This window comes from Saccopteryx leptura, chromosome 1, assembly GCF_036850995.1.
Source record: "Saccopteryx leptura isolate mSacLep1 chromosome 1, mSacLep1_pri_phased_curated, whole genome shotgun sequence".
In the NCBI taxonomy this organism is placed as follows: domain Eukaryota; kingdom Metazoa; phylum Chordata; class Mammalia; order Chiroptera; family Emballonuridae; genus Saccopteryx; species Saccopteryx leptura.
The window spans coordinates 27513074-27528113 of record NC_089503.1 but is presented as its reverse complement, the minus strand read 5'-3'; the positions used below and the strand labels follow the sequence as shown (position 1 = coordinate 27528113).

Sequence of the window (15040 nt, the reverse complement as noted above, 5' to 3'; positions counted from 1 at the left end):
CAGCGCCTGGGCCATCTTTGCTCCAATGGAACCTTGGCTGCAGGAGGGGAAGAGAGAGACAGAGAGGAAAGTGCGGCGGAGGGGTGGAGAAGCAAATGGGCGCTTCTCCTGTGTGCCCTGGCCGGGAATCGAACCCGGGTCCTCCGCACGCTAGGACCGTGTGTATATTCTAAGTGAGCCCCTCTTTCTTTAATGGAGTGAGATATAAGTAACATCTGTTTACATTAAAATAGTATTTCAGTGACAATCATGATAACATCATTTTAGAACAAGTTAAGGTACTAAAATTCTAGACCGCATGTAGGGTAACAGGACCATTTAAGAGAGAGTATATGTTTAAGTCTTCCTATTTGTAAGTTTCTGAGATGATGCTCTCTTAAATATGCCTCATTATTATTTTGTGCTTTATTTGCCTTTTACACAAAATGTATAAATCCTGTATTAAGCTTGTGTTCATTCTTTTGGTAGACTCTTTAAGTGGAGGAGTAATTTCTTTTTGTGATTGTTCCAGGATTGCAAAATAAGCTAATATTCATGTATAGTTTAATCACAAGAAGACCAGTGTTGCAAGAGGAAACCTCTTCTGAAGTGTTCATTTCACTCAGAGGAAATAGTTCTGCAGCTTTTTATTTTATTTGTACTTGGTAGGCAGTATATTTACAGTAGCTAGTGATCTCAATACTTTTCTGCAACCAGGGACTTTCTTATATTACATGAAATATTTTTAGAAAAGGCTTAGGGTTCTCAGATTTAAAATTCAGGAGAGATTCCTTGGAAATCTACAAGCATTGTTTTAGAGGGACACAAAATCTATTTGAAAACTGATAAAGGCCGTACCACTTTTTCAAACTCTTGCATAGATTTCAGGGAACTCATAGATGTCCCTGTAATTTATAAATACTACCTACCCTATTACCATAAACATTTTGGTCATTTCCTACAGAAAACAGTTGTGCTCCTTTGCAAGGATACTTACTGTATCTGAGAACAAGAAAGATGTGTTTTAATATAGGGATTTTAATTATAAATAAATGACTAGTGGATTCATTTACATAAGTGACTACAACGAAGCCAGTAATTTAGAAATCATTTTGGGGTTTTTTTTTTCCTTATTAAGTGAGAGGCGGGGAGGTAGAGACAGACTGTTGTATGTGCCTCCACCGGAATCCACCCAGCAAGCCCCCTTCCAGGCTATGCTCTGCCTCTCTGGGCTGCTATTTTGTTGCTTGGCAACTGAGCTATTTTAGTGCCTGGGGCAGGGCCATGGAGCCATCCTCAGCACCCTGGTCCAACTTTGCTAGAACCATTTGAGCTATGGCTGAGGGAGAAGAGAAAGGAAGGTGGGGGAGGGGAAGAGGTAGAGAAGCAGATGGGCTCTTCTCCTATGTGCCCTGACAGGGAATCGAACCAGGGACTTCCACATGCCAGGGTGATGCTCTACCATGGAACCAACTGGCCAGAGCCAATTTAGAAATCTTGATTCAGATCTGGGTTTGGATTAAATTGACTTGTGCATTTAGGCTCATCTGACCATTCACCTTTCCCTAAACATTCATACTTCTCTTTTCTTTCATTTGCTCATGCTATTCTTTCTAAAGGAATGAACTTGTAGTTTGAAATTTTCCTCATTACTTAAGTGTCATACTTCTAAGTCTTTCTATAGGGTCTTGGTAGGGAACAGATGACACTCTAAAAATGGGTAATTTGAGTTGAGTTTATAAGTAATCGTTTTTGTAAATTCAGGTTGTAGAGATGGTGCTGTACCAAGGGACTGTTTACAGCAGGGTGCTGTCACCACTTCTAAGCTTGAAGAAGTTTGGGAGGGGAGCGGTTACCAGACTTGGAAAGGAGGGAGCCTGTGGGAGGCCCTGTGATGGAACTGTGCCCTGCAGTTAAAGCAGTGGCAGTCAACCTGGTCCCTACCGCCCACTAGGGGGCGTTCCAGCTTTCATGGTGGGCGCTAGTGGAGCAACCAAAGTATAAATAAAAAGATAGATTTAACTATAGTAAGTTGTTTTATAAAGATTTATTCTGCCAAACTTAGCGAAAATCCGACATAAAGTACTTGGTAAGTAATTATAATTATATGCTTTAACTTGCTGTAACTCTGCTTTATAAATTTTATAAAGTAAAGTTACTTCCCTACCTTATAAATCACCATTACTGTGGAACTGGTGGACGGTTAGAAAATTTTACTACTAACAGAGATACAAAAGTGGGCGATAGGTATAAAAAGGTTGACTACCCCTGATTTAAAGCATCCAGCCAGCCCCAGATGACCCCACAAGGAGGTAGCTGGGGAAATAAATACCCTGTCCTCATTTTCTCTCTTCAGTCTCCTGCTTTATGCTGCCCATTGACAACCCAACTGGAGGCCAAAGCCCGTGCAGTAGTGTGGGGGAAGGTTGAGACATATGTCTGGGAAGACAAATGGTGAATAGCTCCCATACCCACTGACTTACATTCATTGGTCGTTCCACTGTATACCCCAGTTATCTGAGCACTCCTCACGATGTCTGTGACTACCCACTAGACTGGTCCAAGCTACCAAAGCCTGTCATCTAGATTCTTGCAGCAGTGTCTCAGTGGATGTCCCTGCCACCACCCTTGGCCCAGTACAGATTATTTCCCACACAGTGTTCAGAGAGCTTGCAAATTATAAGTCAGATCATGTCACTAAAAACCCTCCAAGAGCTTCTGGCTAAACTCAGAATAAAATCTGAAGTCCTTACTCTGGCTTATAAGGCCCAGTATGAGGTGAATGCTCTCCACCTCTCTTCACCCTCCCTCCCGCATGTTGGCTTCTTTGTGTTTTGAACGTACCAAGCACACTACTCATTCTTTGTGCTTGCTGTTGCCTCTGTGTAGAAGCTCTTCCATCAGATACGTGCATGACTTCCTCCATTCAGTCTTGCTCACTTTTTCAGAGAAGCCTTCTGAGATCAACTGATAAAATAGTTCCTCACTTTGTCCCCTTACCATTCTTTATTTTCTTAGTTCATAACACTGTGAAACATATTATTTTCCTTACTTTACCATAAGATTAAGGATTGTTTGTTTTTATTCACATTTTAACTCCAACCTCTACCTGGTATGTGCTGAATAAATATTTGTTGAATTAATGACAAATAAACTTTTTTTCTTTCTCCTCCTCCATTCCACTCCTGTGCCATGAAGTGATCTTCCAGAAATGCCCACACCCCAGCTTAAAGCCCTTCCATTTCTCTCTAATACTTTTTGGGTGAAGGCCGGAAGTTTAGAAGGACCTGGTACCTAGGTGCCTTCTCAGTCTCCCAGGTTAAATGATCTAATGGGTGAAGGGGAAAGGACGCACATTCATGGGTACTTTCACTTTGTACTTATTTTAGCTTTTCTGTGAGGTTTATAGTGACCATCTAAAAGCATGTGCATTTTTTTAAATAGAATAATGAAAGTTAGCTATATATGGAACTGCAGACAAGTTCAGTTTTGTATTGTGGTTATTTCTCTTACCTGCTCAAAAGTTTTTTTCATGGCTTTCCATTGCTTTTTAAATAACCTCAAACCAAAAGTAGTTTTTGAAGTATACTCTAAGGTACTATAGTACTATGAGGTACTATAATCTAAGGTAGTAGTTCCAATATGCTTTTTTTTTTTAACTTACATGGTCCACCAAAACTGGTCCCAGTGATTTTATGAGAGTTTGGTTTTCAGATGTTTACAGTTGTTGAAATAGAAGCTGTGAGTTAGTCAGTGTTAGCTGTGAGACCAAGGCTGAACTAGGTAACGGCGAAAGTAAGAAGGAAACCAAGTTTAGGCTGAGAACCTCTCGCTGCTGGAAGAAGGAATTATTAAGTATGATAATGTTATATACATCTAGCCGACTGGACATCAGCATCCAACCATATCCGTGCTGCCTGCTTATCAGTAAATAGCTAACACGGTTGAGACTGACTTGACCCTTTGCCAGGACCCATTGTGATGAAGACTGCGTGTGTTGCCTTCTTTAATCCTTACAAAACTCGTATTTTACTAAAGAGGCGACTGAGGCGTAGAATGATTAAGTAACTTGAAAGGGGTGGAATAAGTTTTTTTAATTACTTAAACATTTTGTTAAATAGTAAAATACTTATTTTAACAGCAATATATAATACAATATTTATATATATAAAATACTATCTATGTGTATAAAATATAATATTTGGTTTGAATAGTCAAATAGTACAAAAAGGCTTCTACAGTACAGTAGGTCTCTGCCCTATCTCTTCCTACTTTCCCAGTCAGAAGCAACACATCTTCTCTCATAGCTTTCTTCTGGTATTTGCTCCTCTTCCTATTTACACTTTATTATTATTTTGGATGAATGCTGGCCAGTACCATACCACCATGTTTTGCTTCTCTTGTTCTCTTAATGTTCTTACTTAAATCCCTATCCATTCTTTAGACCAGGGGTCCCCAAACTACAGCCTGCGGGCCGCATGCGGCCCCCTGAGGCTATTTATCCGGCCCCCCATCACACTTCCGGAAGGGGCACTTCTTTCATTGGTGGTCAGTGAGAGGTCGCAAAGCGCAGTGTCGCTCACGTACAGTACTACTTCCGGTGACGTGGGACGCACGCGTCATGGCTCCGGAAGCACGTCATATCACTTGTTACGGCTAGCAGTGACAAATATGGAACTGGGCATTGACCATCTCATTAGCCAAAAGCAGGCCCATAGTTCCCATTGAAATACTGGTCAGTTTGTTGATTTAAATTTACTTGTTCTTTATTTTAAATATTGTATTTGTTCCCGTTTTGTTTTTTTACTTTAAAATAAGATATGTGCAGTGTGCATAGGGATTTGTTCATAGTTTTTTTTATAGTCCGGCCCTCCAACGGTCTGAGGGTCAGTGAACTGGCCCCCTGTGTAAAAAGTTTGGGGACCCCTGCTTTAGACCAAACAAATATTCTACATAACTAGTTATATATTGCCCCATATTATGATTGTTACCTTTCTTACTTTTTTGCTTTTCTCGACATGGTTGTCTTTTAAATTTTTTCTTTAGTTTTCTCTTTACCTATTGCTAATTCATCCCACTCCATCTAACATCTTTCAGCACAGTTTTGTGTATTGCCGATCACCTCAGATAATCTCTTGGTTAGTTAACTTATTTTTGTAGTTTCTACATATCCCAAGTGTGTAGGCCAGGGGTCCCCAGGCGGGCCCGCATGCGGCCCCCTGAGGCCATTTATCCGGCCCCCACTGCACTTCCGGAAGGGGCACCTCTTTCATTGGTGGTCAGTGAGAGGAGCATAGTTCCCATTGAAATACTGGTCAGTTTGTTGATTTAAATTTACTTGTTCTTTATTTTAAATATTGTATTTGTTCCCGTTTTGTTTTTTTACTTTAAAATAAAATATGTGTGGTGTGCATAGAGATTTGTTCATAGTTTTTTTATAGTCCGGCCCTCCAGTGGTCTGAGGGACAGTGAACTGACCCCCTGTGTAAAAAGTTTGGGGACCCCTGGTGTAGGCTGAATTTCCATTCCGAAGTGCCCTCTCCAGGGGAAGCCATCTCCATTCTCTCAGTGTTCTGTTGAATGAGGGTGCTTGGTACACAGCGCTACGTTTGGCTTTCTGGAGTCTCGTTCGTTAGTCAGTTATTTCTCATCTATTCACTTTTCTGCTTCCAAAGTTTTATTCCATTGTTCCTTTTTCCCTCCCTGTCCCTGCGGGTTTGTGTCTAAAAATAACAAAAACAAAAGCATGTTTTTTCCTTAACATTAGATAAGATTTGGAGGGAGAGTGAAATTGCATAAGTTTATTGTAGAAAGTTAACATGTCGATTATAAGAAACAGATGTAATGAAAGGCACTTGTAATAACATCACTAACTATACAGTACTGTTGTCATTTTGGAGAGTATCCTTTCAGTCTTTTTCTAAAAACTAAGCAGGTAGAAATTAGATGATGCTATGTTTACTGTTCGATGCATCTCTTACATGTTTTTTGTATGATGCCAAGACATAAATGATGTTTTCACGCAGGCTATTATGCCTACATTTTCTGTTGTCGTCCACTGATATTTTCAGTGTATTCTTATGTCAATACCACACCAAAATAATTATTTGGACAAAGAACACTTACGTGACAAACATTAAAAAAATGCTTTGGCTGCCTTTATCCAAGGCTTCAGTGTTAATAATATTCTGTGCCTGGGGGTTGATATTTAAATTACCCATACTCTTCATTCTGCTTTATTTTATTCAACCTGCAGATGGCAGAATTGTTTTCCTTGAACAATTTTTAAAGTTTCAGTTATACTTATGAGTTCTTGCCTTGAAAAGAGAGGTGATTAAATGATTAGCATCTCTCCTTCTTAGTGAAGCAAATTAATATAAATATTAGGAATAGGGAGCCACACCAAGAAAGTACTGGTTAATATCCTTCTTTATTTAGTCTGTCTTCATTTCATGATCCTTGTGTTTGGATTATAGTGGTATAAATGGACTAGAATGATGCTTGAGCTGTACCATATGTAAACTGCTCAGTGTCCTTAATTATGTTAGTCAGCCAAATGGAGCTTAGATCTGCTTCATATTATCCATGAAGCAATTTGATCTGCATTTGTATGTTGTCTGCATGTTATCTTTTTTTAATCTTGAGAACTTTTAGAACTTATATATAGATCATCAATTTAAAGCTTTGATATAATTGATTTTGCCTGAAGGATGAATGTTTTAGGATTAAAATAACCTTAGGGAACTAGAAACTAGGATTAGCTCAGCGCACAATATTTGGTGTTGAAGACAGAATTATGCTGTAGGAAGTTTGTGTAGCGAAACTGCTATAATATTCAGTGTTTGATAACTTGCTCGTGTGCCCTGTGTGGCAGGTAAAGCAGCAGTATGCTATGCAAAAAATTTTAATGTGTCATTTTATTGATGCAAAAAATAGATTAAGACAGTTTGATTTGTGAGACTCTACTTTTAAAATCAGTGTGTTTAAATATGGAAATATATATTACCATAGTCATCTTAAATATTTTTTTAAACTGCCACGAAAGGACAGACTATAAATTATTAGTACAGTTTCTTAGCTTGATAAAAAGGAATAGAACACTAAAATGACTACAAAAGGGTTAAATTCTAACTAAATTTGGGGTGTTTTATTAATTACGGTATTTTCTACTGATCGAAATAACCTGTATGACTAGTGGAGGAGAAAAACCACATTTCCTTTGTTCTTCCTCATAGACGTGCCCAGCTGTTCGCAGGAAGAAAGGGTGCACATTTCCAGCCTCCTCAGTTTGACAGGGGAAAGGTAGAGCGTACTGCTTACTGGAACAGAAGGGGAAGCTAGATTTAGTTTCTAACGAAATTAGACGGTATTAGGTATAGGTTAAAATGCTGAGGAATCTGGAGAAGTCCACACGGTCTCAGGAGAATTGGTGGCAACCGTAAAGGGCGAATATTAATTATGTGCAGTCCTGTCACTCAAAGCTGATGTTATGTTTGTATAATTACTTTTCCACTGGAAAAATACATTTGAAAAAGATGTATATAATGTTCCGGTTGAAAAAGGCTATATTAAAATGAAATATGTACCATTATTAATAAATTAATGCTATGTTTGAAGTTATTTTCCAGCATGACAGTTTAAGGATTGGTTAGATTAATCAGAAAATACATTGCACATTTTACTTTCCATAGTAAGCCAGTATAATCAATCAAAAGATAGTCCTGAATAATGGAAACGTCCAAAATGTCTTTGTTTTTTTGTCACCTTTGTTTTAGAGTAAGGATAGTGATCTATTACACAATTTTTATATTTTATTGTCATTATTCAGAGAAGCAATTTCAATTTATCCATGAAAGGTGGCTGTATGAGGAATGATTACATTCTTTTTATTTTTAAAATATGGACAATTTTGAGGCTTTTGATAGGGTAACTTGAAAAATAATAAATGCAAAAATTTTATAATGCTAGTCCTTAATGTCAGGATTAATGGAAATGTGAAAGTCTCTTAGATGAGAGATTATAATGGCAGATAGAATCATAAAATAAATAGGAATTGCATCATGGTGACTAGAATCAAGATGTAAAAATATTGAATACAGACTTTGTTTTGAGAGAATTGATTTAGTGTTTGTCGTAAATTGGAATCTGAACATAGAATTATTGAGGTCCATTTATTTTGCGTCTTTGAAGTGGAACATTTTGATATAAATTTAATGTGTATATGCATATTTTATATAATTTAATGTGTATGAAATAATTTATCTCATAATACCTGGCTTGAACTTTTTGTTAGAAACAACAAGCTAGAAAAAGTTAAAGCAGCAAATGGGATTTGTGTTAAGTTGTGTTTTTCAAGGAGAGACTGGCCTCTTTTCATGGTGCTGTTAGATTTTTCTTTTCTTTTTTTCCCCCCTTTCCCCCCCAAAACCTACTTCGTCACTGGACAAGCTTTAAAATATTAAAGACTCAGGTTTAGGCTGGCTCTATATTCTTTAGGCAAATATTTTTTTGTTTTTGTTTAATCAAGCCGTGTAAAAAATGAAAAATGTGTTATATATACACAAATAATATAGGAGCTTAGAAAGCTCATTTAATTATTCCAAATGTATTGACTGTACGAAGCTCTGAGTATTTTTTAACAATTCTTGCAGTTAAATGTAGGCTTGTTACAGTTTGAATTTGAAGTTGCATCACTGTTACAGTTTTGCCTGTGTGTATGTTTAACCTAAGTGCCCTTCCATAATTATAATTCTGTTCACTCAAGAATTTAGTGCTCTAGTGTTTTATAGACAACAATGTCCTGAGATTGTACATAGTAGTCTGCATTATTTTATACTTACTCGATATATGAATCGTACCTATTTTAATCCATGAGGATTTACTTTACTAAGAAAATAAATGAGACTTTTTTAAAACTATATATATTTAGACATAACCCTGCTTTTCAACTAGAGGTAGCTTGGAAATTGAAACTGTTACAGTGAAGGTTATTGAGATACATAGTGTGCTGTTTGTTCTCCAGTTTTTTCTGAGATAACTGTGTCCTTTAATAATAAATCAGGAGTCAGGAAACTCCTTCTAGCTATTTTTTTTTCCTTATTAAGATACAATGCATGTAAAGATTGCCTGTTCTCTTCCAAATTCAAAATACTTATTGTCAGTAGGAAAAGTGGTTTCTTAGTACAGTAATTCTTTATGTCTAAGGCACAGAAAGTGTTTATTAGGATATTCGATTATACAGAAGAATAGTGCTCACATGGACTTGATGTGTCTGGGTTGTTATGTTTGAATTTTGAGTGAATAGGCTATAAATAACCAGTGATGGTCCTCCCTTGTAATTAATGACAGGTGGTGCAGTGGAATATAGTACAGCCTTGAGAGTTAGGAGAATTCAAATCCCTTAATTTGAATTGGTTCTCATTGATAAAATGGGTGTGTTGACTTGGAGTTTGGTTCTGGCTCTGTAATTGTTGGACTGTTAGGAATGATAATTCTTTCTGTTCTTAGAGTTTGGTACAATTGAGAGAGAGGCAAAAAAAAACGATCATAAAAATCAAAAGTAATAATTTTAATGCTGATGGTTTCATTAGGTTGGAGAATATGACTTAGATGTGTGGCTTTCTATATTTGGACTTCCCAGTATAACCCCATGTTTAGACTTTGGGCTTTTTGAGAGGGAGAGTTTGTGTAGACAGAGCAAACACACATGCCTGTGAATTGCTTCCGCACACCCAGTGGGACTGACGTGGGTACAGAGAGAGGTGGGCTTGTCTCTGTCTCTGAAAGGCAGTCCATTTACTGCTCGCCCACCCGTGGAAGAGCTGAAAGGAAACTGCAGGTTCCCTGCAGGTAGGCAGTTCTTAGAAGAAAACGAAGAAAAGGCAGGCATATGTCCCAGTCCTTTTCCTAATTCTTTAGAGAGGAGAGAATGGAAAAGGGAAAGAGGACAGAAACTACCTTCCAAATGCTTAAGAGGAGGAATTCCTTTATCATGAAGCCATAGGAACTCTTCCTTTGAAATTACAGTAAAATTAGTTCAGTTTCCCAAAGGAAATAATTAACCTCATTTAATAATAGTGTTCAGTACCCTTGCTTTTAACCCTAAAATATCAACAGAGGAAAAAGAAACCCCATTCTGTTTCCTTCCATATTGGAAATAAGTTAGATATGCAGTGGTGTTTGCCCCTTTGGGGTCAGATTGTTGAGTTATCTGAGGAGAGAATAGGGTCTATGAAAGAAAGAGTTCATGGAAATATAATTGTTACCATGGCTACTGCTAGAGCTGGAACATGCTGTTAATTTTATTAGTATGAGCTTTGTATAAGTAATCAAACAGCTGTGTGCTCTATGAGTATGGTCCTGTTCAGTGGGTGACTATTGGGAAGCACATCTGACCAGATATATAGAGAACCGTTTTTGCTATCTAAGGAAAAGTAGCGCTGTGTTACTGAGAGGTCTCCTCGGTCTGACTCTACCTTCTTGGACCCCCAGTTGAGCTGTGGTATGGAACAGTCTGAGATTAATGCAGCCACTTCAGTTCGCTTGCCTGATCACCCTTGATGAGGCAAGCCGTTCTTTCACACTCACCAGCAGGAAGCGTTGATTCTTGAACAGGAAAATATTAGAGGAAAATAAGAACAACCAATTTCTTAAAAGTCTCACCTTGATTAGTCTGTTGTAGGTTACCAGAACACTAGTTTTTCTTTTTTAATTATTTGTTTTTTTCTTTGATCATTTTACTTGTAAATATTTTTTTTGTAGCCACAAACGGGAAGGAGAAGATGAAACATAAATCAACTTTTCTATTTTTTAATCTTGTGAACACCCCCCTTGAGAATATGTGCAGGGTACTGGGGAACTATGAGAAAGGAGTTGAAAGTATCCCCAAAAAGTTTTATTTTTAAAAAGTTGTAAATTTTATGTTTCCATACTACAGTATATATTTCCTGGATACTTAGTTTGACCAATTGGGAGTCTTTCCCAATTGTTTTCTTTCTCATGTTGAATTTGGTATTAATTTACTTGGACTTTTTATCGATGCCTTGTGAGGTGCATTATTTATTGTGGCTAATCTTTCCTTTTTTCAATTGCAGCTGATCCTGTTAAGATACTGATGCCCTCCCTGTCTCCGACAATGGAGGAGGGGAACATTGTGAAATGGCTGAAGAAGGAAGGTGAGCGAGTCCAGTACTAATGCCTTGTGTTCTTTGGTCATTTTTTCCCCAGACCAGATGTATTACACAACAAATGATGAATGAAATAAACTGACTTCCTCTGTTAGTTAATCTAAGTTTGTTTAAATACAGTTTTCCCATGGTAACGTAACAAAGGCTTCTGAGTTCAGCCTATAACTTTCCACAAGCTGAGAATGGTAAACTGTTTTAAGGTTTTTTGTTTGTTTGTTTCCCCAAATTTTATTTCTTATACTTAACTTTTAGTTTCAACATCATAAATTTGTCAGTCCCCTTAAGTTAATTTATAGCTTTATGATGACTGTGTGTGTGAATGTGTGAGTGTGTGCGTGTTTCCTGGAGCTAGGCAAGCTGATTATACATTGAATTGGAAAAAACAAATAAGAATAAGGAAGACTCTTGAAAGAAGAGCAGTGGAGGAGGATTGTTTCCCAACTGTATATTGAAACATTTTTAATTAAAACTGTGGTATTGATGCTTTAAAAGACAATAATAGAACTGAATGGAAAATGAGGAAATTCACAGTTACACATGAGTACTTAGTGTATAATGAAGGAAGACAGTATTAGATTTAGTCTTTCTACTGTACATAGGAAAAATAATAAGTGAATCAAATACTTAATGTACAAAAATGAAACTCTTCAAGTACTGGTGCGGGGTGTGTAGGGGCTGTGACTTCCTCTGAACCTGGAAGGGAAGGAAACATCCTAACTACGACTCAGAACGCAAATGCAATAAGGGCACTGTTGATAGATTTGACAATAAAAATCGTAACTTTTATATAACTGAAAACAAGTCAAAAACAAGTGACTAATTAGAGGATAGTTGCAGTTTATTTCACAAAGGGTTAATATCCCTAAAATTGAGATAATAAAACTATTAACTCAGTAGGAAAATGGGAAAGATATATGAACAAATGGTTTTCAGAAGAATTGCATATTGCCTTTAAACATATGAAAATATCTTTAGTCTCTTATTAATTAGAAATAAACTAATACTACACTGAGATAGCATTTCTTATTGTTCATGGTGACAAATTAGAAAGTTTGACAGACTATTTAGTTGATGATGCTGTGGAAAGAATGGTGGAAGCAGGCTTTCTCATACTTTTCTGGAGGAAATGCAAAATGGTCTAAACTCTGGAGAAGAGAATTTGTCAATATCTAGGCAACACTACTAGGGACTCTATCTCAGTGTTACACAGGCAAAAGTCATTTGGCATAACAACAAGCAGCAGAACTAGACCTCCAGGAACTCAGTTAATTAGAACTGCTAGATATATAAAAATGTATGCTTGAAATGATTAAATATACAAGAGAAGGAGTTGAAAATACAAATAAAGATAAACGCTATCTAAAAAGTCTAGGCAGATTTGATAAATAGAATTTTTAGCAATGAAAAATACTGTCTCTAAAATTTAAAAACAAAAACTAAAGGTTGGGTTACAATGTGGGTAAACATGACTGACCAAAGAATTTGAACTGAAGACCAACCTGAAAAAATTAGCTTGCAGCACAGAGAGAGAATGCAGTAGAAAATATGAAAGAAAACTTGAGTCATGAAGAATAAGCCTGACCAGTGGTGGCACAGTGGATAGAGTGTCATCCTGGGACTATGAGGTCCCAGGTTCAAAACTCCAAGATTGCCAGCTTTGAGCATGGGGTCATCAGCTTGAGTGTGGGATCATTGACATGGTTCCACAGTCACTGGCTTGAGCAAGGGGTCACTGGCTTGGCTGGAGCCCCCCGGTCAAGGCATATATGAGAGAAGCAATCAGTGAACAACAAAAGTGATGCAACTACAAGTTAATGCTTCTCATCTCTCTCTCTCTTCTTGTCTTGCTCTCTCCCTTGCTTAAAAAAGAAATAAAAAAGGAATAAATGAGACTCAGTCAATAATCCAATAGAAGGAATTTCATCCAGAAGGAGACAAAAGAGATGAGGAAAAGATAATATTCAAAGAAAAAAAATGGCAGAGAATATTCTAGATTGGAGAAAGACATGTCGTATAATTGAAACAGCCAGTGCTTCATTAGGAAGCACTTCAAGTAATTGGCTCTTCAAGGCTGTTGCCATCTTTTAAAATATAGTAATTACTAGTATCTAAGAAAGTTTCACCTTTATAAATAATGTAATTAATTGGATTCTATTTTTAACTTTCTTTTTCCTGATAAATTACAGAGCTATGACTATTTCCATATGCAGTATGATAGAGTGTTGGTGTCATTAAATAATAATTCAGACACGAACAGCTTTTCAGGGTTATTATAAAGAGATTAAATTTTACCACACTTTGGGAACTCATAGGCAAGTAGATAAGACAGTTCTTCAGACCACATTTATCTCTGAGACTTCCAGCTCACTGGCAGTCTGTTAAGTTATTCACACCCATTAGAATATGGAAAGTATGATGAAGAGCCAGGAGACAAATGGTCTCATCATTCTGTTCTTTTTTCCTTTTGATTACAGTGTCCTCTTTTATATAGGACAAATCCGGTTGTGCTTTAAGCCCATGGAGCCTATTTCCCTGATGGGCTCTTAAAATTCAGTGTCCTGTTACCTGAGAAGTAATGTTTGTTTGTTAGTACATTATAAATAATTGAAAGCAGTATTAATCCTCGGTTCTCAATAATTTACTGGCTTCTTTTTTAAAGTTAATCACCTTTGTGGTTTAATTGAGCATAGTTTCTTTTTATTAACATTTATGCACTATGCACATGGGTATGACTGTCTAAGTATGTTTGGTACTTGATATACTTATAATCACTTGGTTCAGTCATTCTCTATCAAAATAATTTATATTCTGATAGAAAACTTTTATAAGCCTTTTTTTATTAGCTATGTTTTTAAAATTTGTCTTGAGATCTTTATTAATACTTGATCATCATTATTTAAAACAATGAGTTTAGATCTTCAAGCATTAAGAGGATTAAAGTTTTTTCATAAAAAGGAATAGTGTTGTATCTTATGAATCGAATTTGTTTTTAAGCAAAGGCTGATCTGATAGCCTTTAATGGATAGAGGTCAGTCTTAAAGTTTTTTGTAAATCTGAGACTGTTATTCACAACTACTCTTACTGAAGTCGTGTGGGGGGTGCATACATGGTTAAAGCCAAGGCAGTAAGGGTGCAAGGAAAGAGCGCTGGCCTGGCGATCATGGTTTGTCTTTTGGGGTCCCTACTCTTCCATGAACTATCTGGGAATGAGTTGAACTACATGGGATCTAAGTATATCTTTGGCTTTAGAATTCTCTGGTAACTGAACTTTCTTTTCTTTTTTTAAATCCCAGAAACATGCAATAATATAGCATATAACTTATTCCAATTTTTGTTGGAAATCTTTAAAAAGTCATTTTATAATGCTTATTAGAATACTTAATTTCATCTGAGGATTAAGAAAAGCAGTATGCATCATAAAATTAGTAGAGAAGACCTTGGCCATTTGGTTCAGTGGATAGAGCATCAGCCTGCCACGCTTACATCCGGGTTCAATCCTTGATCAGAGCACACATGAGACATAACCATGTGCTTCTTTCCACTGGCCTCTCCCCCCTTCTCTCGCTCTTCCTCCCATAGCCAGTGGCTCGATTGGTTCAGGTGTCAGCCCAGACACTGAGGATAGCTCAGTCGGTCCTAGCGTTGGCCCCAGATAGGGGTTGCTGGGTGGATCCTGGTCAGGGTACATGCAGGAGTCTGTCTCTCTGTCTCCCCTCTTCTCACTTGAAAAAAAAATTAGAGGAGAAAACACTTAAAAGGTGCTATACAACATCTCTTGAAAGGTGAATTGAGCTATAATTCCTTTTCTTTGTTACAAGATTGTTATATGTGGGGAAAGTGTGCTCCTGATATTTTTAGTTTAATTAAAGTGGGTA

At 37.1% G+C, this 15040-nt stretch overlaps 1 protein-coding gene across 1 annotated transcript in view; it reads left to right on the top strand.

Moving 5' to 3' along the window:
- Positions 1 to 15040, top strand: part of PDHX (pyruvate dehydrogenase complex component X) — a 57484-nt gene that overhangs the window by 3377 nt on the left and 39067 nt on the right. The window contains exon 2 of the mRNA XM_066363395.1: positions 11073 to 11153. Within this exon, the coding sequence (XP_066219492.1) occupies positions 11073 to 11153 (81 nt within the window). The remainder of the gene's footprint in view (positions 1 to 11072; positions 11154 to 15040) is intronic.